The sequence below is a fragment of the Sminthopsis crassicaudata genome, chromosome 3 (assembly GCF_048593235.1).
Source record: "Sminthopsis crassicaudata isolate SCR6 chromosome 3, ASM4859323v1, whole genome shotgun sequence".
NCBI classification, from domain to species: domain Eukaryota; kingdom Metazoa; phylum Chordata; class Mammalia; order Dasyuromorphia; family Dasyuridae; genus Sminthopsis; species Sminthopsis crassicaudata.
The window spans coordinates 613,205,044-613,233,042 of NC_133619.1; the positions used below are offsets into that span (position 1 = coordinate 613,205,044).

At 44.7% G+C, this 27,999-nt stretch overlaps 1 protein-coding gene across 1 annotated transcript in view; it reads right to left on the reverse strand.

Annotated features, from left to right (window-relative positions):
• Positions 1 to 8,650: 8,650 nt before the first annotated feature.
• PAX7 (paired box 7) overlaps positions 8,651 to 27,999 on the reverse strand; it is an 81,035-nt gene continuing 61,686 nt past the window's right edge. Inside the window, exons 4-5 of the mRNA XM_074302564.1 lie at positions 22,276 to 22,522; positions 8,651 to 13,718 (exon numbers count right to left, since the gene is read on the reverse strand). Coding sequence (XP_074158665.1) covers positions 13,603 to 13,718; positions 22,276 to 22,522 — 363 coding nt within the window. The 3' untranslated portion in view covers positions 8,651 to 13,602. The remainder of the gene's footprint in view (positions 13,719 to 22,275; positions 22,523 to 27,999) is intronic.

Below are 27,999 nucleotides of genomic sequence, written 5' to 3' on the forward strand. Positions count from 1 at the left end.
TCCTTCCTTCCTTCCTTCCTTCCTTCCTTCCTTCCTTCCTTCCTTCCTTCCTTCCTTCCTTCCTTCCTTCCTTCCTTCCTTCCTTCCTTCCCTTCTTTCTTTCTTGCTAGATTTATCTAGTTTTGAGAGGAGAATGTTGAGGTCACCCACTAATATAATGTTACTATCCATTCCCTCCTATAACTCAATTAATTTTTTCTTTAAGAATTTGAATGCTATACTATTTGGTGCATGTAGTTTCCCTGCTTATCTCTTTTAATTATGTTGGGTATTGCTTCTGATTTGTCTGAAATCGTGTAACTACTCTTGTTTGTTTTACTTTAGCTGAAACATAATAGATTCTGCTCCAAACCATTACTTTTACTTTGCTTTCAGTGTGTTCCTTGTAAACATTATATTGTCAAATCCTGTTTTTTAATCTACTCTGGTATTTGCTTCTATTTTATGGTTGAGTTTACCCCATTCAAATTCACAGTTATGATTACTAACTGTAGTTCTCTTCATCCTATTTTCTTTCCCCTGTTTGCTCTTGCCTATGTCTTCACCCTGTTTCTCCTCAAATGTTTAACTTCTGATACCACCTCTCCCAATCTGCCCTCCAGTCTATTAGTTTCCCCTGCCTCTTATTCCCTTCTCCTTTTATATCCTTGTAGGGTAAGATAAATGTCTATACACAATTGAGTGTGCTTGCTATTACCACTTTAATTTCAATAACAGTAAGGTTCCAGTGTTGCCTGCCACCCCCTCCATCCTCTACTGCAAAGATCTTCTTTTTCTGATTTCTTTATGTGAGACAATTTATTCCATTCTGCCTCTCTTTTTCTTCTTCTCCTAGTATATTTCTTTTTCTCAGCACTTAATGTTATTTTTAAAAAAACCACCTCATTACAATCAACTCATATCAGTGCCCTTTGTTTATGTAATCACGTCAGACTGCCATAATAATTATAAAATTCTTTGGAGTTGCAAGTAACGGCTTTTCATGGAGGAATGTAAGCAGTTTAACCTTGAATCCCTTATGATTTCCCTTTCTTGTTTACCTCTTGAATCTTGATTTGAAAATCAATTTTTTTCAGCTCTGGTCTTTCCATCAGGAATATTGGAAATATTTTCTCTATTTCTTGAATATCCATCTTCCCCTTTGAAGCATTCCATTCAGTTTTCCTGATTAGTTAATTTTTTTTATTTTAACCCTAATTCCCTTCCTCTTTGGAATATCACATTTTAAGCCCTCTACTTCTTTAAAATAGAAGCTGCTAACCCTTATGTTGCCCTGTCATGATATTTGAATTATTTCGACTGCTTGCAATATTTTGTCCTTAACTGGAGAGTTCTGGAATTTGGCTATAATATTCATTGAAGTTTTCATTTTTGGATCTCTCTTAGAAAGCAATCAGTAAGTTCTTTCAATTTCTCTTTTACTTTCTGTTTCTAGGACATCAAAGCAGTTCTTCCTGATAACTTTGTGAGAGATGCTGTCCAGACTCTTTTTTTTTTTTTATCAAGACCTTCAAGTAGTCTAATAATTCTTTTTTTTTAGTCTAATAATTCTTAAATGGTTTTCCTCAATCTATTTTCCATGTAATTTGTTTTTTCCAATGAGATAGTCAACATTGTCTTCTATTTTTCATTATTTTGATTTTGCTTTATTGTTTCTTGGTGTTTTCTGGAGTTATGAAGCTTCCACTTGCCCAATTCTACTTTTTGAAGAATTATTTTCTTCAGTGACCTTTTGTGCCCCATCCTCCCCAGTTTGGCTATTTCTGTTTTTTAAGGAGTTTTTCTATTCAGTGGGTTTTGTGTCACTTCTACCATTTGACCAATTCTGTTTTTCAAAGAGTTATTTTCTTCAATATTTTTGTGCCCCCTTTACCAAGCTATTGACTATTTAAATATTTTTTCCTGGCATTATTCTCTTTTCTTTTCCCAATTTCCTCTTCTACTTCTCTTATTTGATTTTTAAAATTCTTTTTGAGATCTCTAGGAATTCTTTTTTGGGTTTGTGGCCAGTTCTTATTTTTCCTTTGAGGCTTTGCATATAACTGTTTTGTCTTTCTTTGAGTTTGTGTTTTTATCTTTCTTGTCACCATACTGACTTTCTATGCTTATGTTCTTTTTATTTGTTTGCTCATTTTTCCAGCCTAGTTCTTGACTCAACTATATATTAAAATTGGGCTCTGGTTCTGGGGTGAAAAATGCAGTGTCCCAAGTTTCAGATTTTTTGTGTTGCTGTTTTTAGAGCTAGTTCTGGGGGGAGAAGGTTTGTAAGCTTTTAGTTTTTCTAAGGTGGTATAATCTAAAGAGAGGCATGGTCCCTACTTCCCTGTCTTGTGCTCTTTTCTACCCTGAAGCCATGATCAGCGTCCTCATTCCCCTAGAGCTACTTGCTTTAATGTGCCAGTGTTTCTCCTTGCTCTGGGACTATAACCTGGAACTGTATATATGGACAATGCAACAGAGTTCTGCCCCCAGTGTCCCCAAAGGATTCCCCTATAAGCTCCTGTTGACTAGTTATCTCTTCCCTCACTTCCCCGCCCCAATCCAGCTGCTGGCCTTGTGAGGTATTGCCTGTGCTGTACTGCATTGTACCATCCCAGTGAGATAGACTTTTCCTGTCCACCTTCTAAACTCTCTTGAGATGGAAAATTGTTTCAACCCAATTTCTTGTTGGTTCTGACACTCTAGAATTCATCTGAGGAATTATTTTAAAGTTGTTTGGAGGGTAACTTGGGAGAATTTAGATGAGTTCCTGCCTATACTTTGCCATCTTGGCTCCACCCCATCCCATTCTATTCCTAATATTCATTCCATTTCTTACATTCAATGTTCTGAGGGCCCTCCCATCTCTGACATGTTGTAATTTCTAGGAGCCGTTACTTTTTTTTTCCTGGACAAGGGTAGGCTGAGCCTGACCTTTCTTAGACACTTTCTCTTATTACTTTTAACTACATCAAATAGAGCTTCCTTTCCTTCCCTCATCTTCATTCTGGAGATAACCAAGAAATGAAAACATCTCCATTTTGTGAAAATGTTTGTGACCAAATATACTGATGCTTTTCATCTTCATCAATAATAGGAATAGGGAACTAGAACTTGTGGTGTCATTCATATAGGGAGGTCCCAAGTGAGTAAACTCTCTCCACAAGTGGGACAATACTTTGTCTTTAGTATATAGTCTTAGGAGTTCTGCTTAAGACATTGAGAAGGTAAGTTATTTGCCTCCAGATCACAAAACCAGTGAGTCTGAGAGGCAGACCTTGAACTCAGTCTTCCCAATTCTTTATCCATAAGTCTCCCTGGCTGACACTTGATGTAGCATCCATTTCAGATAATTGATCAGACAATTGTTTGAAAAATCACTCAGTTTGATTACCTTGCCCAGTTAATCATAGTGCAAAATCCTGCATAACTCATTTTTCGGATTTGTAAAATGGAGTTAACCCTAATAAGAATTTTAATTCTAATCTGTGTTGTTGCTGCTGTTTAGTCATGTCTAATTCTTTCTGATCCCATTTGGGATTTTCTTGGCAGAGATACAGGCACGGTGTACCATTTCCTTCTCCAGTTGACAGATGAGGAAACTGAGGCAAACAGGGATAAGTGACTTGCCCAAAATCACACACCTAGTAAGTATCTGAGGTTAGATGAGTCTTTCTGACTTTGCTCCGGCACTCTATCCATTGTACCATCTAATCTTAATCTGAATCCTGTTTCAATCCTTATGCTAAGGTTGATCCCAAAATAAACTCAAGCAGCAGCTATTATCATGAATGGAGAACGAGCCTCATGATCAGAAAGTTCAAGATCCATCTCTGACATAATCTAGTTGTGTGATCCCAAGCAACTCACTTAATACCTTGGTACCTCAAGAAATTCTCTAAGAGGGGAAGCTAGGTGGTACAGTGGATAGAGTACCAGCCTTGAAGTCAGGAAGACCTGAGTTCAAATCTGACCTCAGACATTTAAACACTTACCCTGGGCAAGTCACTTAACCCCAATTGCCTCAGGAAAAAAAAAGAAAGAAAAGAAAAGAAAAAGAAAAAAAAAAAAGAAATTCTCTAAGACTAGAAATTTCAGAGAAAGTACTAATCTGTGTTGATGCAGAGCTCCCTAAACCAATGAAATGTGATTCTCCCTCTCCCCCAATAAAAACCCAGTTGCTTTTGCTCTGAAGCAGGTGGCACAATAAAAAACAATCTTAGCCCATTTGACAAATATCAGGTAGCATGAGATAGGAAAAAGCATCAGAAGATTTGGATTCCAATTCCTGAGTCTCCTAATAGAAGTTTATGACATTGTACCCTTCCTTTTCTGGGCTTTAGTTTTCTCATCTCTAAAGTAGAAGATGTTAAATGATATGAAAAAATTGAGGAAAGATGAGGTGACTTATGTGAAGTAAAACAGTTTCTAAATTCTAGAGGAAGAAGGAAGCTTTAGATCTCCCTAGTCCAAGCTTAGCAATGTCTAGGCAGTACAGGGACTTCTAATTCAGCTCAGTTGTTGACAAGCTGTGTGACTTCAGGCAAGATATTCTGCTTCTCTGAATCTCATTTACCTCATCTTTCAAATAAAAGGGTTGGACTAGATGGTCTCAAGGGAACTTTATAGAACTAAATAAAGGAGAATGGGAAGGAACTTTAAAGACCATCTAACTGACGCCTGTCACTTAACATAAGAGAAAACATCTCAGAGAGGTGAGGGATGACTAAGGTCCCACAGCTAAGAATCCAAAGAGTTGGGACACAGACAGCTCCTCTAGCTCTAAGCACTGTGAATTCCTTAGTCTAGCTACCTTGTAATCTCCAAATCCTAAATCCCAACACTTTACACAATCTGAAATCCAATCCTAAACCTTCCACTAATCCTAAAAGTAACACTAACCCAATGTCTAATCCTCAGTCTCTCCTCTATCCTAAATTTCCTCCCTACATTAATTACCCAGACTCTGCTCCTTAATTCTCACCTATGTTGTAACTTTAGCCTAATTCTATACCAGAGCCTAACCCTAATCCCAACCCTTGCTCCAACCCCCCCTTTTTTTTTTAACTCATGAAGATGACTCAAACCAAACTTTTAATCTCCATGAAGGGCTCAGAGTTTATGAGCATCATAGCCCCCATTGCTCCTGGTCATGGAAAAGCCCCCATCTGGATTTCTGGCCAGGCTAAGCTGCTAGAGTAGCAGTTCTAGCAGCCCCCAGATGCTCTCTCTCTCCCGACCCCCCCCAACCTTCCCTCTAAGCTTCAGGGACTGGCACCTTTCTTAAAAGCAGCTGTTAGAGGGTGCATTTCTGTGTGGTTCTCAAAAGCCAGCTTGGTGAATGTTTTCAACAGCCCTCCAGAAATTCCACTGGGGAAGTGGAATGTGCTCCCCCCTGGGCTCTTTTCCAGCTTGCAATCTGCTACTTCTTTGCTCTGACTGACTGGAGGGGAGATGGGATCACCTCCTCTATTTTCAGGCAGCTGTTCTGGATCTGAGTGCCCTAAGGAAAGGGGCAAAAACTCAGTGTTTTCCAGAACTTGCTGAAATTGTCCTGAATTTTATGCAACAGTGATGGAATAGAAGTTGTTTTAAAAAGGGGGGGAAGGGATCTCAGAAAATAGATTGGGGCATGGAATGTCCCAGCTGTGACATATGATGTGCCTAAAAACATAGAATGTTAGTGCTCTTCGAGAGCTCAAAATGTAAAATATCAGAGCCTTAGAATATAGAATGTCAGAGCTGGGAGGGCCCTTAGAACCCAGGATGTCAGAGCTGGGAGGGCCCTTAGAACCCAGGAGATCAGAGCTGGGAGGGCCCTTAGAACCCAGGAGATCAGAGCTGGGAGGGCCCTTAGAATCCAGGAGATCAGAGCTGGGAGGGCCCTTAGAACCCAGGAGGTCAGAGCTGGGAGGGCCCTTAGAACCCAGGAGGTCAGAGCTGGGAGGGCCCTTAGAACCCAGGATGTCAGAGCTGGGAGGGCCCTTAGAACCCAGAATGTCAGAGCTGGGAGGGCCCTTAGAACATGGGATGTCAGAGCTGGGAGGGTCCTTAGAACCCAGAATGTCAGAGCTGGGAGGGCCCTTAGAACATGGGATGTCAGAGCTGGGAGGGTCCTTAGAACCCAGAATGTCAGAGCTGGGAGGGCCCTTAGAACATGGGATGTCAGAGCTGGGAGGGTCCTTAGAACCCAGAATGTCAGAGCTGGGAGGGCCCTTAGAACCCAGGAGGTCAGAGCTGGGAGGGTCCTTAGAACCCGGGAGGTCAGAGCTGGGAGGGGCCTTAGAACCCAGGAGGTCAGAGCTGGGAGGGTCCTTAGAACCCGGGAGGTCAGAGCTGGGAGGGCCCTTAGAACCCAGGAGGTCAGAGCTGGGAGGGTGCTTAGAACCCAGAATGTCAGAGCTGGAAGGGTCCTTAGAACCCAGGCTATCAGAGCTGGGAGGCACCTTAAAGTATAGAATATTACAGTTGAGAGGACCCTTAAAACAGAGAATATCAGAGCTGGGAGGGTTCTTCTGATATAGAATTTCAGGGCCCTTAGAACAGGTAATGTTACAACGAAAGGGGACTCAGAACCTAGAATGTCAGAGCTTGAAAGGGCCTAGGAAAAGAGTCAATGGGCTGATTTTGTCTAGAAGGCCCATTACTTTCTCTACTCCCAATTTTATCTTTTCTTTTCTCATAGATCCCTTGCCAGTATTGGATAAGTCATTAACTTCTTAATGTGAATCAATTTAATGAGATAACAATATTTGCCTAGAGAGAAACCCAAAAGAACTCAGCCAGAATGGCAGGATATGGGGCACATTGGTTTTTAGTGGAGATCTTTTCTGGAGAAGATGCTTTCCAGTGATCAGTACTATGAAGCCCTCTGACTTTTGTTGAGGATTAGCCCAGAGTCAATGAATGAACTTTTCCCATACCAGTTAGTCTTTTCTTTCTTTCTTTTTCTTTTTCTTTTTTTTCCTGGAGTCCCTCCTCCCAATAAGAAAAAGTATAACAGGTTCCCTTGTATTTCCTCTTCTCCCCCCAATGTATGCATGTATTCTATATCAACAGAGCCTAAACTGATCCACAGAAGTGAATCCCATACAAGAGACAAAACTTTCTTTTTTAAAAACCAGGTTTGATGGAAGATATTTTTAAAAAATCTCTTATACTTGTCCTGCCTTCTCAAAAACTATTAAATAGAGGAATATGGCAACCTTTTCTGGAAAGCTCAAGGCCATATTTATAAACATTTATTATTATTCTGTGCCCCAAGCCCCGGCACAGGTCTACATCTGCCTTTGAGTACATCTGTTTCCTCTGCCCCTGCCAGGGTGCTGTCATTTCTCGATGATTTATGTTGGCCCCTAAAATCCTCTCCACCCATTTATGATGGAATACTAAGTGAGAATGAGCATCTCAGAATTAGACTTTAGTTCAGCAACTTCACAAGGAAGGAACCCAGTGGGCTTTCCCCCTGTTCCCTTCCTGTTTTAGGGCTGTGTGCTGGAAAGACCTGATGCTGCTTCTGTACCAGTGGCCAGAAGAGTGAGGTCTTAATGAATGTCCCTGCTGATCTCCTTTTAGCAGAATCTCTAGATTCTTCCAAGAAACGTTCACTTTCTCCACAAAGGCCTTCCTGATTTCTCCAGTTATTAGCACACTCTCCCTGGAAAAAGAACTTTGTATTCACTTTGTTTATATTTTGTAATCACTTCTATTTGTAATTGGTGTAAATTGCCCCCCAGCCTAGCAGTGGGAGGGAAAGTCTGGGCATCAGAGAGATGTTACTTTTAGAATCTCTTTTCCAAGTCCTTTTTGTGTGTTGACTTTCTCCATTAGAATGTAAGCTCCTTGAGGGGCAGGAACTTTTTTTTTTTTTAATTTGTATGTGTTTCTCCAGAGCTCAACTCAGCGCTGTGTACTTTCCGTAGTTGTCCCTCCTTCCTTTTTTTTGCTTCCTTCCTTCCTTCCTTCCTTCCTTTCTCTCTCTCTCTCTCTCTCTCTCTCTCTCTCTCTCTCTCTCTCTCTCTCTCTCTCTCTCTCTCTCTCTCTCTTTCTCTCTCTCTATCTCTCTCTCTCTCCCTTCCTTTCGTTCTTTTTTCTTTCTTTTTCTTTATTTCACTTTCTCTTTTTCCCTCCCTCCTTTCCTTCTTTTCCTTTCCTTTCCCTCCTTCCCTTTCTTTCTTTTCTCCTTCTCTCTCTCTGTCTCTTCCTTCCTTCCTTTCATTCTTTTTTCTTTCTTTCTTTTTTCTTTCTTTCTCTCTTTCTCTTTTTTCCCCTCCCTCCTTTCCTTTCCTTTCCTTTCCTTTCCTTTCCTTTCCTTTCCTTTCCTTTCCTTTCCTTTCCTTTCCTTTCCTTTCCTTTCCTTTCCTTTCCTTTCCTTTCCTTTCCTTTCCTTTCCTTTCCTTTCCTTTCCTTTCCTTTCCTTTCCTTTCCTTTCCTTTCCTTTCCTTTCCCTCCTTCTCTCCCTCCCTCTCTCTTTCTTTCTTTCCTCCTTCTCTCTCTGTCTCTGTCTCTCTGTCTCTCTCTCTCTCTGTCTCTCTCTCTCTCTCTCTCTCTCTCTCTCTCTCTCTCTCTCTCTCTCTCTCTCTCACACACACACACACACACACACACACACACATACATTTATTTGTAGTCATGTTGTAAGACGGCATTAAAGACCCCAAGCCTTCAAAGTGGCTTTTAATTTATTATTTTTTTTAATGTATAACAGTTATGCCTGAGTTACAAGGAAACACCTACAGGCAGCAGGTAGGAAAGCAACCGGCAGCTTCTCTTACTAGTCTACTACTCCATATAGCTGAATAAATTATGGTGCGATTATATTTAAACACGCGCTCTCCTGGACACACTTCCTGCACGCCTCTCGCGCACACGTGCACACACGGACTCGCTCTCACATGTAGGGAAATGGTTATGACTCAAACACAGAAGCAAATGATTTCGCAGATTCTAGCAAGAAGGAATGTTCTATGTCACTAGCGGATACGTCCCGGGTGGGGGAGGTGGCTGTGTTAGAAGCATTAAATACACAATGTCTCTGAGCAGCGAGGTGCCACTGTGGATAGGAGGTGGCTGGGGTTCCCCCTCCCCCTCAATTTGGTCTTGGCCCAGCACCCCTAAGGGTGGGCAGAGAGGAGATGTCTCTATTCCCCAGAATGTCCAAAACATGGGGGGAGGGAGAGAGTAGCGTCCCAAGAGAGAGAGCCTGGAGAGCATCCTTGAGTCATCAAAACATGATGCTGAAGATTTCTGGGGGCAGAGAGGTTTTCAAGGGTCACAGCACGGGTGGCCCATTTTGTGGCGGCTGGTACTGCAGTCAGACGGGGTGTCTGTCACCCAGATCCCGTCCAGTCCTGGACCTCTGCCCCAAACCAACCTTCTCATTTCTTCTTCCGGGCGAATCTGTCCAATTTGTCTTTCTCTTGCCCCCCCTCTCCATCCCACCTCTGTTTCCCCGTTTCCTCTGGTCCCATTAGGTTTCTCTGGTGAGGGAAGAGAACAGGGGAATAAACAAATGGGCATTTTTTTTTAAAGCAAGCAAACAGTGCCTGGTTCTCAGTTCTTCACATATGAATGTCTTTTTCTTTTTTCTTTCTTTTTTTCGTAGCAAGGGAGGAAAATCAGAGGAAGGGAACAGGATGAATCCCAACGGATCCTGGAATGTATCTTTTCAAACATACAATATGCAGATCTCTACAGGTGGCCCCGTGGTACTAGCACGTAACTCACTGTGGGGTGAGGGGGAGGGGGTAAGGAGGGTTGTCTTTTCAGTATCAAAAACAAAACAAAAACAAAACAACAAAAACATCCTATAAACAAACAGCACATCACCAAGTTTCGAGCTAATGTACAATGAGCCTCAGAGGGGCGACCTCCGAGGAAGGGTAAATAGCTAGTTGCAATCAGACAGGGATAAGTAAGTTTCTTATTTCTCTAAAGACTCTATTTACAGTGATAGTTGGAGAGGGTGGCCTTTGGGATTTTCCAAACCACCTGGAATGCATGCCTTCATGATAAGACTTCAATGAACCTGCTTGACTGCTCATCTCCGATCTTTTGAGGTTTCTTACCTCTCATCCTCTCTAGTGAGAAGGCTGCCCGCTAATATGAGGGACCAGTTTACATAGAAGGGATTCCCAGTTCTTCCTTCCCCCCTTCCAAACAGATATACATACACAGGGCATGGTGAAACACCAGATGGGGAGTCAACAAGAAAGGGCGGAAGGGGATATGTCTTTTGTCCCCATGAGAGGAGATTTGGGGAGCCCAGAGGGAGTTGAGTTCACTGAGAAATAGCTTATCTGGGATCTGGAGATGCTTTATGTATGGGGCATTCTGTTTCAAGTCTGGGAAGAGGATTTGTGGGGAAGTGAGTTGGTCCTGGTCATGGAATGTTACCTCTTGAAGACTGGAGCTGGGGAAGTTTCAGTTACCATGTTTCTGAGAAAACACACAAAGGAATGGGTCAGAAGTGGTCTCTGTAAACATCACCAAACCATCAGCAGAATGCAACCTCTAATAGAAGGAATGCTTGGTCAGGAAATGTCTCTGAAGACCAAAGTTAGGCTGAAGGAAGGACCTTCTGGTTGTAGCAGTTAGTAAATCCTGGAAAGATGCAGCATCTTCTTCTCCCCAGGACTTGAAGAAAAAAAGACATCACTGGGGATGTCAAAGGCTGGTTCTCTTCTAGGCCTAGAGTCTCCCTGTGACATCTGACCCTCAAAGGAGTGATCTATCTGACTGTATCCAGCCATCCTGGTGATACTCCTAGGTCAAACTCCAAGTCTGAAGTTAGGAAGACAGTTGCTGTTTATCATGGTGGAAATAACCACAGCAGTGCTCTTCCTGTCTTTCCTCTGACTTCCCAGGAATTGCCTGAAGTCTGTATTTTGGTAGGATCTCTTGGCTGGGAACTTCTCACTTAACAAGGAAGAAGAGAAAGGACTCTGGAGAAGAGGAACCGGGAAGCTTCTCATCATCCTGATGATCATCCAAGACAACATGGGCCCAATCCTTCTGAATATCATGATGGGGCCTCCTGGCAAGTTGATAATGAAGATGACATGATGATTAAAAATGATGAGGAAATAACTTTCATGTCTACAGAGCTGCAGGGTTTATAAAGCGCTTTCCTCACAACATCCCTGTGAGGTAGGTAGAACAAGTGTTATTGTCTCCATTTTACAGCTGGAGATCAGAGGATCGGATTGAAAGCTAGAAGGGACCTTAAGGATCATTTGAACCAATGTTTTCTCTTTACAGATAAAGAAACTGAGCCTCAGAGCAATTTGGTAACTCTGAGCATCAGTTTCAGAGAAGTTGAGTGATTTGCTCCAGATCCCACAGCAGAGCCAGAGCCAGAGCTCAGATTTCTATGTCCAAGTCGGTGAAGATTATGATAGAAAATGAAGGATAGAGGAAAAAATGAAAGCTAAAAATGGTGATGCAGCTGGGGATGATGCCAGAAAGAGCCAGTAGAAGTCAGGAACCTTAAACTTACTCCCCAGGTTATAACTTTTAAAGGAACAGGGAGCGAGCAGGGAGAACTTTTAGAAGTTCCTTGAAGGCAGGAGGAAGCAATCCTTAGAGGCCAGGAGAATCCTGGGTCATCGATGCCGGCCTTGCTTCAGTCTAGCTCCGATGGTCTCAAAACACAGCTCTGGCTACGATGGACCTGACACGTACCCAGGGGTGCCTGGGCAGAGATGCCCACGTGTCTGAATAGGCAACTTTTAGGCTTCCCACTGTCTTCGCACTGGGAATTGTTGCTTCAGGAAGGGGTAGGGACCCCATCCCCTTCCCACTGAAATGTTACGAGATGATTTCTTCAGGGAGCAGGTGGCCACTATTCATTTACCAAAAAACACGGGAAAGGAAAGGCCTTGGTATGACTGCTGAGGAGTTCATGAGTTTTGAAAATCCCTTTTGTAGGGCTTTTTAATCATGTCAGAGGCCCCATTCATGCCTGCTAAGCTTTCTTGGTAGGGCAAACCCCACAGGCAGCTCTTGATGGGAATCAAGAGAGCAAAAGAAGGGGAAAGAAGCAGGCTCCTGCTGAAATGTGACTGATGAGGTCTGCTGAGGATTGGGGCTTCAGCTACAAGGGTGACCTCAAGTAAGCTCATTGGACGGAGTCAATCGTGACAAAGGAAAGTATTTTCTCATCTGCCCACCCCCTCTCCACTTCCTTGCCCCACCCCCAGAAGAAGGGAGACCAGTCTAAAACCCAGAGTTTTCTTCTTGGCCTCCCGTATTTGTGCACCTGCCCAGCTGGTCACTTACTCAAGTCTGGTCTGGCCTAAACAAAGCATGACATGCTCCCCTTTGCCGAAGTGCTCTTTGTGTCTGATGATGTCTCAGAGAAATCAGCAAATCAGCTTTGGGAAAGGACAGCACTAGGAGGTCAGAGCTTCAAAGCAGAGCCCTTACCCTCCTACTCTCCAGGTACAGTGACTCCAAGTACCAGGGACTTGGCTAAGGTCCTACTTTTCTAAGTGCCTTTCATTTTCTGATCGGTTAGGACCTTTGCCCTCTCTGGTATGTCAAAACTTGCCTCATCTGCCCCTGTGGGACTCTGGGTGGCAGAAATGCAAGCCCACTGAAGTTTCCAAAGGCATTTCCTTTAAGCTCAAAGTCTCTCCTTGGCCTCCCTACCACCTGCCCCTGCACAGAGCACGCCCCAGATCCCATGGCAGCCATAACCAGCTCAGGTCTCCTTCCTGAACTGGGCAGTGCCACCCCTTAGTCCATTCTAACCTCTCTGCCAAAGTCCTATTGTTGGAAGGCTTCAAGGATTTGGGTTTTGTCCTATTTGTTCACATGGGTCATCAGCTTAAGTCCAGTTGGGATCTGGGTGCCTTCTCCCTTCACCCCCAAAGCCTTCCTGGTCAAACTATTTTTATGGCAGGATGCCACCTTGGGGACAGTCACCCAACTACCCCCTTACTCTAATGTGGGTACAAAGGTTCACAGGATTGGGAACTAGAAGGGGACCTTAGAGGTCATCAAGTCTTGGTTCTTCACTTTCCAGATGATGAAACTGAGATTCAGAGATCAGAAATCACTTAACCAAAATCACATAGATCAGAAGTGGCAGTGTCCCTCTGACTCCAAATCTAGTGTTCTTTCTACCACATCAAGAGCTCCAGGATCCTATCCCTTTGGAGCTATCTTGCCTGCTGAATCCTCTGTGAGGGGAAGCATTCATAAAGTCTATACATTTGAAGTGAAGAGAAGGGCCTTGAATAAGAGAGATTTCTTATAGAAGTCATAATTCAGCTTGGGTTCTACCCATTGCTTAAAGCAAAGGTTGAGGTTGGAGGCAGGGGGTTAAATCAGTCCAGTAATCCAGGTGGGATTAGGATTGGGATCAGGAGGCAGAGGGAGATGCTGGAGGAGAGACTGAAATTGTGTCTTTGTGGTCGACCATCACAGATGTTTGCCAGAGAACGATGACATGGGAAGAGACCGGAGCTTATCGGTCCCACTTCCTCAGATAATGCATCAGTAGATCTAGGGGAATGGTTTAGGACTTGGGGTGAGAGAGGCACAGGGATAAGTATAGGAAAGGCTGGTGGGATAGTGGGGATACAGGAGTCAAGGATCTGGGAGAGGGGCCTTAGGGTTTTAGTATGCTTGACCCGTTTCTACAGGCAGGAGCCCCAGCACAGCTGAGTGCTCTCCCAACTTCATCCGACGCTGTGTAGACAGGCTCACGTTCTTTGCCAGATAGTCAACAGCAGCTAAGAAAAAAAAGGGAGAGAAAACTATTTAGAAATTGATATTCTAATCTTACTTCTTTATCCTATTCATCTAGACTTCAAATTTTCAATCTGTCTTACTATCCATCTCTCCCCCACATGTTCATCTATCCATCCCTCTTTCCCTCCTTCCCTTCCTCCATTTCTCCATCAATCCAATAATCCGTTCATCAGTCTACCTGTGTCACATAATAGATATCATAAAATATTTAAAAAGCTAATTCATAGATAAAGGATTAGACTTGTTCTGCTTGATCTCTGAAGGCAGAATCAGAATTTCCTAATAACTGAAACTGTCTAAAAGAGGAGTAGGCTATTTCAGGAGGCAGTGGGTTCCTTTTTATTAGAGGTCTTGCAGTAAAAGTTGAGTAATTAGTTGTTGAGAGAGGTATAGAGGAGCCAACTGTATGATTTTGCACTCTAACAGCCATCCATCCATCTGACCATCTAACTGTCCATCCATCCATCCATTCATTATTTAGTCCATCTGTGTCTCCATTTGTTTGCCCACCCATGCATGCATCCATTCATCCATCCATCCACCCATCTACCCATCTGCCCTTCCATCCAGTTATCTATCCATCCATTCACCCATCCATGCATCTAAGCAGCCACACATCCATCCATCTATCTATTCATCCATCCATCTATTCCTTGAGTCTTCTATCCAGTGAAAGCTCTTTGAACCCATAATCCATGCTTAACATTGTGTTAACATGATGGGGAATGCAAAACAAGACAAAACAAACCCTGACAGGGACCCTGCTCTCAAGTACTCTGAAATTTAATTGAGGAGACAAGATGGATAAGTTAAATAATGATTCAATGAAGTCTTAAAACAGTTTATACAAAGCAGCAATTTTGAGATATAGAAATGTATAAGAGGGAGAGATCTTTGTGACTGGGGTGGTCATGAGACCACTGGGGAAGGACTTTGAATGATGAATGGGACTTGGATATGGGGGAGGATGACAGGCATTCTTTATACTACATGAATACTCCATGAGTAAAAGTCCAGAGAAAGAATTAGCATCATATTGGTACTTCAGACCCTTCTTGTTCAAACCTCACATTTTGCAGATGAAAATCTGAGGTCAAGAGAAGTTAAATAATTTGCTTAAGATCAAACAGGTGGCAGAACTCAGAATTTGAACCCGGGTTCTCTGGCTCTGGATTCAATGTTCTTTTTATTGTATCAAATTGCCTCACACCTTTTAAAACACTCAAACATTCATAAGAGATGGAAATCCAGAAAAGGAGTGGGCATTAGTAAAAATCCCAAGACCTTGAGTGTTTATACACAAAGAATAGAGAATCAGCAACACTAACTGGGTCCTGATACAAAGAAGCAAATTTAACTGCTGTCAGTCAACTAGAATTTTTTTCATGCTTACTATGTGCCAGATACTATACTTGGCACCAGGGTACAAAGACAGGCAAAAGGCAGTTCTCAAGGAACTTGAACTCCTTAAGGAGTTCCCAGACTAAGTCTCATAGTTTTAATATGTTTGTTGGCATGAGAGCAATGACTGAAATGTGGCTCCTGGAGGAGGATATACCTGAAGAGATAAGAGATAAGAGAAAGTTGAAGGTGTAGGAGGCAGGCAGGAGGCCACGGAGTGGAATTATATATCCAAAAAAATTATACTATGGGAAGAAATACAAGAATTGATGGCAAGACATGTTGGAGAGCATTTGTTCAAAGATCAAAGGAAGTACAAACAAAAGGGAATTTATCGTTGGAGTCCATTATAGACCACCATGTCAGAAAGAGAAAATAGATGAGGAATTTGGGAAACAGATATCAAGCCTGGCATAGAGGCATGAAATAATAAGGATGAGGGACTCTATGATCCAGACATCTGCTACAGTTCTCTCTTAGTGAAAAGCAGAACAGTGAACAATTTCTTGACTTGTTTTAGTAACGATCATTGATCCTTCCAAATGTGGAAGAACTCAGAAAGAGAAATTCTATTCTTGATCTGATTCTCACCAAGAGAGAAAAATTGGTAGCTGGGATAGAAATGACAGGAATATAGGAGGGAAATGACAATTCCTTGCTAGAATTTGTGATGGAGGAGGGAAAGGCTAAGTATAATCTGACATGCATCCTAAATTTGGGGGACAGAACATTTCAAAGGATCCAGCAGGACAGAAAGAGGATATGGATCAAAATTCTACAGGGGGATGTTGGCTGAAGAGGCATGAAAAATTGCCAATTGTCAATATCAATTGATACTATTGGAAAAGATAATGATAAATGTTGAAGGAGATGTGGGCAAAGTGGGACATTAATACATTGTTGGTGGAGTTGTGAATTGATCCAGCATACCCTATGATTCAGTCTATATCCCAAAGAGATCATAAAAAAGAAAAAAGGATCCACATGCGCAAAAATATGTGTGGCAGCCCTTTTTGTAGAGGCAAGGAACTGGAAACTAAATGGATGCCCATTAATTGGAGAATGGCTGAATAAATCATGAGATATGAATATTATGGAATATTATCATTCTATAAGAAATGATGAGCAGGATGATTTCAGAGAGCTCTGAGGGTCTTACATGAACTGATTCTGAGCAAAGTGAATAGAACCAAGAGAACATTGTATACAACAACAAGAAGATTATGTGATGATCAACTGATGGACCTGGCTCTTTTCAACGATGAGGTGATTCAGGGCAATTTCAATAGACTTGTGATAGAGAAAGCCATCTGTATCCAGAGAGAGGACTATGGGGACTAAATGTGGATCACAACATAGTATTTTCACCTTTGTTTGTTTGTTTGTTTTTTCTTTCTTTCTTTCTTTCTCTTCCCCTCCTTTTTATCTGATTTTTCTTGTGCAGAATGATAAATGTGGAAATATGTTTGAAGGAATTGCACATTTGTCCCATATTAGATTGCTTGCTAAATAGGGGATGGAGGAAGAAGAGAAGGGAAAGAGAAAAATTTGGAACACAAGATTTTGCAAGGAAGAATGTTGAAAATTATCTTTGCATGTATTTTGAAAAATAAGAAGCTATTATGATTTTTAGAAAATCTCATGTATCTTTGGGCAGGATTTGGGGCATGACTTGGGGAGTCTCAGCTATGCTTTGCCTTGATCAGACCACATTTGGATCCATTATGGTCAGTTCTGGACACCAGATCCAGCTAGGACTCTGACAAGCAGGATGAAGCAGGACCCTGAATCCATGCTCTAGGAGGATTGATGGAAGTGTGGGGTAATGGTAGCTATCTTCAAGAACTCAAAAGCTGTCATATTCAAGAGATGTTAGATTTCTCCTTTTAATCAGAGGGCAGAAGGAGGAATAATGATTTGAACCTACAGAGAGGCAAGATGAGGCTAGCTGTCAGAAAATTCTCTCTAACAGCTGAGCTACCCCCAAGTGAAATGGGCTTCCTTGAAAGGTGGGGGTCTCCTCTTTCCTGAAGAGGGGTCTTCAGGCAGAGGCCAGATGACCGGCAGTCCATATGGTGCAGAGATTCTGAGTCAGGACTAGATGGCCACTGAGATAGTTTCCACCCCCGAGTTCCTGTGATTGGTGATTCTAGGTTCAGTTTTGGAACTGTGGAGTTTGAGGAAGGATAAGAGCTTTCTAGTGTGGCTCCCATGAAGACCCGGGAGGGGGGGCAGTCAGAGGAGAAGGGTTGGGGTTCAGGAGATGGAACTAAAGCAGAAACTACAATGCTTCCTGACCTCCCCTGTCTTTTCCACTAAGCCAATCTTTTGAGACTTAGTCCAGATGCCCGCTCAGGGAAGCTTTCCCAGACTAAGCCACCCCCTACTGTGCTCTTTCTCTGGCTCTAAGTCCTCCACATTCCCCTAGATACAGTCGCCTTCTCCCTGATTCCTAAAGTACTTAGCACCATGTTCTGCACACAGTTGTGCACCATAAATATGATTTAAATGAATGAATCTTTTCATATTCTCCTTCACTTGTTTCACAGGAGCTCCCAGGGACCCCGGCTGATCCTTCTCTGCCAACCCAGACAGCCCCCTGTGGGCCCAGCCGAGGGTCCGGCTGCGGGTCCAGAGGAGCTGGGGGATTCATGTCAATTGAGCTGGAATGACAACCACTGGACTTTTCCAGACCCTGGACCAACCTGAAGGACATCTAATCCTGAACCCATGGTGTGTCTCCCCCTTGACAGGGACGACAGGATGGGGACAGGAAGGGCAGGACTGTGACATTCCTCATTAGGGGCCTCAGTGAAACCTTCTCTCTGTCTCGTTGTCTCTCAATGTGTCTCTCCCTCTTCCTCTCCCTCTTTCCCTGGCTATAAACGCCTCAAATTAGATTAATCAGGAGTTGGCAGGAGATGCGGAGGGCCGGTGCCAGTGAGTAAACAAATCTCAGCCGTCACTGCCTCGTCAGCCTCCGGCCCCAAAGGAGGTCCCTTCTAGACACAAATTCTTATTAGACTTGTCATATCTATTAAAATTCTTTTCACACTTCTGCGTTCTATCAGCAGCACCATTAGCTCGGCCCTGGCCTTTGGGAACCGCCAGGACTATATTAATCTGGCATCCGCCCCCTTCCAACCCCCCACTCCCACCCACTCCCTAGAAACTGGAGGATGGAGGAATGAAGGGATGGATGGATAGATCATCTCTAGATGTATTTAACAGAGACAGCATTAAAAGGAGCAACCTTAGTTAGAATTTTGTCCCAGTACATACAAGGGTTTGCAAATGCATGTGAGCCATGAAACCATACATGTGTACAAAGAGAAATTAGTAACAGACTGTCAGAGCTGGGAGGGCCCTTAGAACCCAGGAGGTCAGAGCTGGGAGGGCCCTTAGAACCCAGGAGGTCAGAGCTGGAAGGGCCCTTAGAATCCAGGATGTCAGAGCTGGGAGGGCCCTTAGAACCCAGGAGGTCAGAGCTGGAAGGGCCCTTAGAACCCAGGATGTCAGAGCTGGAAGGGCCCTTAGAACCCAGGAGGTCAGAGCTGGGAGGGCCCTTAGAACCCAGGAGGTCAGAGCTGGAAGGGCCCTTAGAACCCAGGATGTCAGAGCTGGAAGGGCCCTTAGAACCCAGGAGGTCAGAGCTGGGAGGGCCCTTAGAACCCAGGAGGTCAGAGCTGGGAGGGGCCTTAGAACATAGAATGTCAGAACTGGGAGAGCTCTTTGAAAATCATATCTGGCCTAAGTAGTTTGCTTTTGAAGGGAAAATAAGGAATCTGGTTGAGAAGGTTCTGGATTAAAAGATAAATTCCCAGGTTGCACTGGAGGTGGGTATGAGAATAATGGCAAAAGACTGAAGAGGACGTTGCTACCTCAGTCTTCTCCAAAATTTGTATCAGGATAATTGAACGATCTTATAGGACTTAGAATTCAGTGTATATGGGGGAGTGGAAGATGCCTCAACTGTTTTCCCATGACCCACTTTTCTAGGACTGGATTCTTCTTCACAAGGTTTGTTTGTTTGTTTGTTTGTTTTATGTCAGGTAAGGAGTATGACAGGAAGTGGGACTTGGGTTTGGTTAGCTCATCCGGGAAAGAAGACCATCTGAGGGATTGGGACCTTACAAAATGTGGAAAATCGGAGAGGTGCTATGGTGTAGTCAGAGTAGCATTCACTGGAGATTTACAGTCATGTAAACAAATCCAACATCTAAAGACAAAGAAACTCAGGTCAAGGTCAGTGTTAACTGCCACTATTAAAAAGACAGTCCCCTTTCTATTAGCAATCAACAAACAGTTTTTTTTTTTGGGGGGGGGGAAGAAACATGCAGATATATGCCCTCTGCCTTCTTTGTACAAATAAGTGAAAAAGTGTTAATTAAAGCTCTTGCTACCTTACAGATACTGGGCTAAGGAGATTACTTTAAGTCCTGTTTGTAAATATATATACATATATATATATATATATATATATATATATATATATATATATATATAAAGAAATTTATATATATACATACATATTTGTATATATAATTTTTTTAATTAAAAAAATATTCTGCTGGCAGAATCAAAAGCTAGAAGGCAGGGTTTTAATTCCACTACTTAACAATGGTGTAACTTTGGGGAAAAGGCTGCTTTGTAAGTCTCAGTTCTGTCATTTATAAAATGAATGGCTCGCAGTAGAACAGTTTTAAAGTGCTTCCCAACTCTGATACTCTCCATTCTAAGCTACCTTTCAGCTTTGACACTACAGTCTTTACAACCTGGCTTCTGAAACTTTTCTCCTTTTCCAGTCCCCCTTTTTGTCCGAGAAATGTTTACGTGACCTCGGGAATATAGGCAAATAAAACCATCAAACATCTACTGTTAACAAATCCTAATTTCACGACCCCCCTCATTCAGTTATGAACCCCTATGGGGTCACGAGCCAGTTTCAAAATCTGGGCTTTAGAACACAAGGCTTCTCTCCATTCTGACATTCTCTGTCCCTGTTCTAAAAGTCCTTCCCAGCTCAGATACTCTGGGTTCCAAGATCCCATTCGGCTCTGCATTCTGAGTTCTACAAGTTCTCTCAAGTCCAACCGTTCTATGTTCCCACTTTGCCCTCTTCTCCCCGTCTCCGCCCTGGCTCTGGCGTTCTTCGTTCTCCCCCTGTCCTGTTGTTCCTGTGTTCCAGGGCGTCATGCCGCTCCGATATTCTACGTTCTAGGACCGATTCGGCACTCGTAATTCTATAGCTCCTCGGAAGTCCAGGAATGAGGGGGCCGCTTGTAACGGAAAGACATTAGGTTTAAAAAAGCCCCCCCCCATTCCTGGCAACAAACCGGGAGAGGGAAAGACAGTCAAGAGATGGAATGAATATAATGGGGCTGGATTGAGGGGGGGGCGAGCGTGCTCCCCGGGCCCACATTTCCCCAGGCGGTTTCTCTAAACCAAACAAACACTCCTTTCTCCCCAGCTCCCCATTCTCCCCAGCCCGCATCCTTTTCCCTTTTGATCTCCCTGGATCCTTTCTTCCTCCCTCTCTCACTCCAATAAGGGGGGGGGGAGCTAATTTTATTTCCTACCCGGGCTTTATTTTTTGTGCCTCGGTCTGCGGGCACACACGGGGTGTGACTAACCCGGGCCGGGGGCGTCGGGGCCAGTCCTCGCTCTTGGAATTGGTTTCGGATCTTTATCATTAACATGTGTCCAGCTCCACCACTCCCCCCCTCCCACTCCCGGACCCGGAGCAAGGGGAAGGTCAGGGGGTCGCCGCTCCGGCTCCCTCGGAAAAACCACAGGAGCACAAGCCGCCCCCTCACCCCCACCCCCACCCCCAGGAGAACGGGGGTCGAAAGCTGCTATTGATCCCCCGGCAGCCGGTTCCCATTTAGCTAGAGAAATTAAGGACATTAAAGGGGCGTTGTGGGGTGTGTGTACGATTGGTGGGGTGGGGTGGGGGGAGAGGTGCAGTCCCGGGTCATTGAGGACAAGTTAAGGAGGGGGCCAGGGGAAGGATACACCTTTAACCCCAGCCGGGTCTCCCTGAGTTGCCACACGTCGTTCTGATTAGTTTGACACCAGCAGGTGAAGCTGCCTGGGCTGGGAAGGGATGGGGAGGGGGCCGGGGCCCTGGGGACAGGAGGATAATCATTCCCATTTCTTTAATGCTTTCGAGTTTACAAAGTACTTTCCTCTCCACTAACCCCAGGAAATAGATTCTTTTCTCCCCCTTTTACAGAAGTTCCCCACTTCCTCAGAACTACTGGGGCTCAGAGATAAAGTGAACGTTCAGAGGACACATATCCCCACTACATCTTTTGACCCCCGAGGAAACTGAGGGCAGGGGCAAGGAAGGACTCTCTACCCAGAATCACATGCTCAGCGGGGAAGCCAGATCTTCTCCTTTAAGACTCTAGTTAGGTTCACCCAATCGATAAAGAGCTGGGATTCAAGCCCAGGATTTCAAGTCCAATGTTCAGCCCAATAGGCCATGATGCTTTTTAACTGAGGCCCAGAGGAGGAAGGGTCTTGACCAAAGTACAGGGCTAAGATTTATTGACCAAATTCCCCATAGCAGATCCTATCCCCACTCTGCTAAAGGTCTCTCATTCCCATCCCCTAATGGCCCCAAAGATGGGACTGATGTACAGGAATACCTCAAGATTGGAGAAGACCCAATCACAGAAACTCAAGAAACCCAGAAGATTGAGGCTGAAAGGGATGGGGTAGCTAAACTGTGAAGACAGACTGGGAAGAGGAGGTCTCCAGTATAGAAAAATAGTGGCTGAGGGGAGACAAAAGTGAAAGCTATAAAAATTCTCCAGGATGTGTTCTGGAGGACAAAGACCATGTTTTATGCATTGTTTTATTCCTCATCCTGCCCAGCATGGAGCCTTACACAGAGTAGAAGCTTGATAAATATCTCTTAAATGAATGAATGGTTGGCTGAACAAATGAACGAAAGAATGGTTTAATAATTGAGTGAATGAATGTCTGGGTGAGTGAATGAATTAATAGTAGCAATTGTCCCTTTAAAGGGTCCTAGATTTAGTGAGACTGGGCTTAGAATGCTGGAGCATGGCTGCCCACACCGAGTCAGGGATCAGGGCAATAACAGGGAGGGGGAAGAGGTGCACTCACTCTGTCCATACTGTCCATACTGGTAGCCAGCCACAGGGTCCACACTGTAGCCAGTGGTGCTGTAGGTGGGGGGGCAGTAGGACTGTGAAGTGGGGAGGCTGTCCACAGACTTGATAGAATCACTACGCTGGCTGCAGCTGGCTGAGATGGAGTTGGCGGTGTCCAGACCCCCATGCAGTGGGGAGATGGAGAAGTCGGCCTGGGGCTGTGGGGGAACCCCGCTTGGGTTGCTCAGGATACTCATCACCTGAAAAGGAAAGGGAGTTTGAGAATGAGAGGAGAAATGAAGGGACTCCATGAAACTTATTGATATCACAGGGAGTCGATATGACTCTTCCATATAACCCATATTACAAAAGTCGGCAATCTGGGTATAAGAACCCAAATGACCTCTGCGATAGGTATGGAAGTTTATCCTTCCTTCTTGGAATGTATTCCCCTCTCTCCTACCTACTTATCTTTGTAGTAATGTCTAGGTACTGCTACTGGTGATGATGGTAATAATAAAAGAACAGTTATTTACGTAATTCATCAAACTTTTCTAAATGATTTAATATGTGGACTTGTTATAGGCTCTTAATGATGGCATCAAGGAGGTGTTACAGGCATTATGATCCCCATATTACAAAGGAGAAAACTGTGGCCATTGACGTGACCCAAAGTCCCTAAGTATAAAAAGGATAAATCCCAGTCTTCCTAAATCCAAGTCCTATTGGATCCTATGCTATATTGATACTCATTTTATATTAGTAGTAGTAATTATTTGTATGTTGTTGATGACCAGAATGATCAGGGTGAGTCGGATGGCGATTGTGGTAGTGGTGGTGATAGTGGTGGCGAGTGATCATAATGATGGTCATGGTGATGATGGTGGGGAAGATGATGGGAATCATAGAGACCATGATAGTGACAATAATGATGGTAAGGGAGATAGTGATGGTGATGATGAGGGTGATAGTGGTAATGACACTGTAGTATGATAATGATGGTGCTTGTGACAACAGAAGGTCACTTGCCCACAAGTGAATTAGTGAATTTTTGAGGCAGACTCAAACTTGGGTCTTCTTGACTCTAACACTTGATCCATTCAAACCAAGTTGCCTTTTTGGGTTGAGCAATAGGACCGGGATCCAGGGATCATCCTCATTCTCCACATAATCAGGAATGTCTTTATGGGATGGCTGATGGGGTTAAAAGGAATGAGGGTAGTGTGGAGTAGTGGATAGAGTGCTAGACTAGAAGTCAGGAAGACCTATGTTTGAAGCCCATCTCTGACACTTCCTAGATGAGTAACTCTGGACAAATCACTTAACATCTCTGAACCTCAGTTTCCTCATCTGTGAAATGAGTGGAATAATAGCTACTGTATCTATTTCATAGGGATGCTGAAAGGAAAATGCTTTCTGAATTTTAAAGCACTGTGTAAATGTGAAATAATGTAGACAAAATTGAGGAGGCGAGAATGGTGTATGTAACTATCAAAAAGGAAACTATATTAAGTCTTTACTGGAGTGAATAGTCCATGTCATAAATGAGAGATTTCTCAAAAACCATGTGGCCCTGGACAAACATCATGATCATACTTGGGATTTACACAGAGCTTTAAAATGTCAAATGAGTTCATCTCTGTGGGTCTCAGTTTCCCCATCTGTAAAACAAAGAGGCTGGACTACTGTTCCTTCCAATGAGATGGATGGCCATCTAATTTCTTGTCCTTTTCTCTTTCTTTTCCCCCCTTCAGTGACCTTGTTTTCGTTTAATGTATTACTTTTTGGTACATTAACACTCTTAACTCAAAAATCAATATCCTCCTCCTGCTGCTGCATACTGAGGTCCTATAGGTCTTACCATCTGCTCTTTCTCTGCATCCTCCTCAATTCTTGGGCACTGCCATCTGCTCTATGGCTACAATAGAACCCCTGGGTTTTGCCATTCTCCCTGCTATAAAAATCTTAGGGCTTCCAGCTCTTGTCATCCATTCACTCTACACCTAGTATGAATTGTTTCTTTCAGTTAGGGTGTAAGCTCCTTGAGGGTAGATACTGTCTGGATTTTTCTATTTGTATACCCCAATATGTAACAGCACTTGGTATAGTAAGCACTTGATAAATTATTGTTATTCACTCATTCATCAGTGATTTCTAAAGTTCGAATCAGCTCAGAAAATCCATATTCTGACATTCTATGTTCCATCCTCCCTTATAACTCTATCATTCTATATCCAAATGTCCCTTTCTGGCTTTGATTAAACTTGGATCCAATTCCTGAAAAAATTCTGGAACATTATCGAAGGAATGGTTTATCAGTATTTAGAAAGGGAAACAGTGAAATAGCATAGCTTCATCAAGAAGAGATTATGTCAGAATAACTTCATTTTCCTCTTTGAAATTTCCTTTTGGACTGGTAGAAGGGAGTAATGCCATAGGTGATGTCTAAATTTTGTTCAAGTACCTGCCGGTTGCCAGTGTTCTCTTTCCGGAGTAAGGGGAGGATGTGAACCAGACACTCTTAATGTTATGATTCTATACTGATTGAATGGCTGAACTTAAAGAAGATTCACTAATGGGGTTGATATAATATATTATTATTATTATGTACATGTATAATATCTTCCTTGGTAATGGAGAAGCTGCTTGAGGGCAAGAACTAAGTCATTTAAAAATCTTTTTTATCTCTATCACATAGCATAGTGCCTGGCATGTAGTTGGCCTTTATAATAAATGCTGTAAATTCACTGAGATTGGCAAAAGGATCAGACTTATTTTGCTTGTTTCCAGAAGGAAGAACTAGGAGAAATAGAATTTGCAGAAAAGGGGAGTCAGGGTCTTTGTTAGAATCAACTTTCTAATAATTAGAGCCATCTAAAAGTCTCAGAATGAGTTGTTTTTGGATATAGTGGCTTCTTCTTTACCAGGTGTCTTCAAACAGAACTGCTTTGTGAGTAGAGATTATATAAAGGATTCCTACTTAGCTTGGGCAGATTCTCCCTGAGTCTCTTTCCATTCTAGAAGTCTATGGTCTTAAATATCTTTCCAGCTCTGCCATTTTGTGTTCTAAGGGCCCTCCCAGCTCTGACCTCCTGGGTTCTAAGGGCCCTCCCGGCTCTGACCTCCTGGGTTCTAAGGGCCCTCCCGGCTCTGACCTCCTGGGTTCTAAGGGCCCTCCCGGCTCTGACCTCCTGGGTTCTAAGGGCCCTCCCGGCTCTGACCTCCTGGGTTCTAAGGGCCCTCCCGGCTCTGACCTCCTGGGTTCTAAGGGCCCTCCCGGCTCTGACCTCCTGGGTTCTAAGGGCCCTCCCAGCTCTGACCTCCTGGGTTCTAAGGGCCCTCCCCGCTCTGACCTCCTGGGTTCTAAGGGCCCTCCCGGCTCTGACCTCCTGGGTTCTAAGGCCCCTCCCACCCATAACATCCTGGGTTCCGTTTTTCTGTTCTAAGGGCATCTGTGTGTAGACCACACATCCCCTTCCAGCTGTGGCCGACCTTTGCAACACAGAACAAGAAGGATGAATAGCCCTGAATCTCAAACACCAGAAAACCGCAGAAGACGGCGGCTGGCAGAGGAAGAAGGTGTCGTTCGCACCGTTCCTGGCTCTGCCCCTCGTCCTCCATCCCCAGGAAGCGGTAACGAGTCAGCGTCCCCTGTTCTCTAAAGCAGGGAAAGGTCTCTCCTGGGTCTGGCTCTGAGTTTGCAGGGAGCAAACTTTTGAACTTAAGGAAGTCAAGGTCTGATGTGATAATCCCCCCATCCTAAGAATTCAAAGTCCTCTAACAGGGACCCCCCCTCTTCCTTATTTTTTTTGTGTGTGACCTTGCTTTTGTCTAATGTATTACTTCTTGGTACATTACCGATGCTAACCCAAAATCAATATCCTTTCCACATCTGTAAGATTTTATCTGAAGGAAAATCTCCAAGCTGCCCATCATTATGATTGACAGGCCTCCTTTCCCCTCCTTTGCTCATTCATTGCCCCTCACACTCTTCCTCCCCCCCACAAAAGAAAAGAAAAAAACCCCCAACCTCCTCCCCTCCAAATCAGTCCCAGCTTCAGCGTCAGGGTAAATCAATGAGTGCCCTCGTTTCCGCCAGTTAGAAACTTGTTTGTTAGTGGGGGATGGGGGTGGGGGTGGGGAAAGAAGGGGCCGATCGTGTCCGGAGCCTGAAATAACAGAGAAGGTGCTTTCGGAGCTAAATCTAACCCTTCCTCCGTCCCTTCCCAGAAGCGCCGGTTTGGAGAGCAGGGAGGCTCCCCCGGCCTATCTCCTCATTCACCCCGACACTGGTTCTGGACTAAACGAAGGTCATCGAGCAGCAGGAGGGGGCTCAAACTCACGGCTCCGGCCCCGAGTCTGACGCTCCTTCCGCCCCCCCACGGCCCCCTCCCCCTCCCCCGCTCCGCTCCGCCCCTCCCTTCCCCGGTCGTTCCATCACTCTCCCCTACTTTAAAAGAAGGAGACGGAGAAAATGTAATTAATTCCCTCCGTCTCTGAGCCGGCCCTCGGGGCCTGTGGCCGAGGTGCCTGAGCCGGGAGATCTGCACCCTCTGTGATAACCGCGCCAGGCTTGGGGAGCTCGCCTCCCAATTAGGAGGGGCCAGCGCTGCATCGGGAGCACCGGAGGGAGGGGGCGGGGCGGCGTGGCGGCGTGGGGGGGCAGCGGAGGAGAGGGGGCGGGGGCCCAGGCAGGTGACGGCCGGAGAGCCGGGCGGGGGCTGCCGAGGGGCCGTGGCGAGGAAGGGGAGCGCGCGGGGACTTGGGGGAGCTGGGCCCGGCCTCCCTGAGGGAAGGAGAAGGCACAGGCCGCGGGCTCGGGAGTCCCACACCGGTCCGGACACTCAGTGTGGGACAAGCGCTCCAGCGGGGTTCGCACCTGTAAGATGGGGGGAGGGAACCACATCGGTCACGCGGCCCACGCACAGGCCCCTGGGAAGCGCCTCCTCCGCGCCACGCGGCGCTTCGGGCGCAGAGATCACAAACCAAAAGTGAGACGTCCGGCCCTCAAGGAGCTTCTGCTCCGCTGCCCGCAGTCCATCAACTTAGAGAGAATACAAAAAGGGCCGCTAGGGGGCGCCACAGCGCGCAGGACGCAGAGCCCGTAGAGTTAGCTGTGTGACCTTTGTACGACCTGCCTGCCTCAGTTTCCCCCTCTGTAAAGTGCGATGGAGAGGAAAATGGCAAACCGCTCTTCCAAGAAAACCCCAAACGGGGATCATAAAGAGCAGGACATGACTGAAAAACGGCTGAAAATGTAAAATTCACAAAACATTAACTACAAAGTTGGAATGGGGAAGGTACGGGAACCAGAAAGGACTTCGTGCCGAAGGGAGTAACTGAGTCTTCAAGGAAATTAGGGACTCTAAGAACCAGAGGGAAGAAGCAGGGCCAGGCCTGGGGGACTGGGACAAAGGCGTGGTGGTGGGAAATGACTTGTCATTTGTGACTCATGGTGAGAAATGGTACGGGGGCGGAGTTAGGTCGGAGTACGGGAAGTCTGAAGGGACTAACTTGTTACAACGGTGGGAGCCAGGGGCCGAACGGAGGAATTTTATTGAACTCGCTGGCGATGGGAGCGGCGTCATTTCTAGAGGTGGGGAGTGACCCTGCGGCAGGTACAAGGAGGATGGGAGAGAGGAACGAGGGGCTCCCGCTGCAATCCAAGCGAGGCGGGGAAGGCTCCGACCTGAGGCCGGACACGAGAAATGTCATGGAAGTAAAAAGGGAAATATGA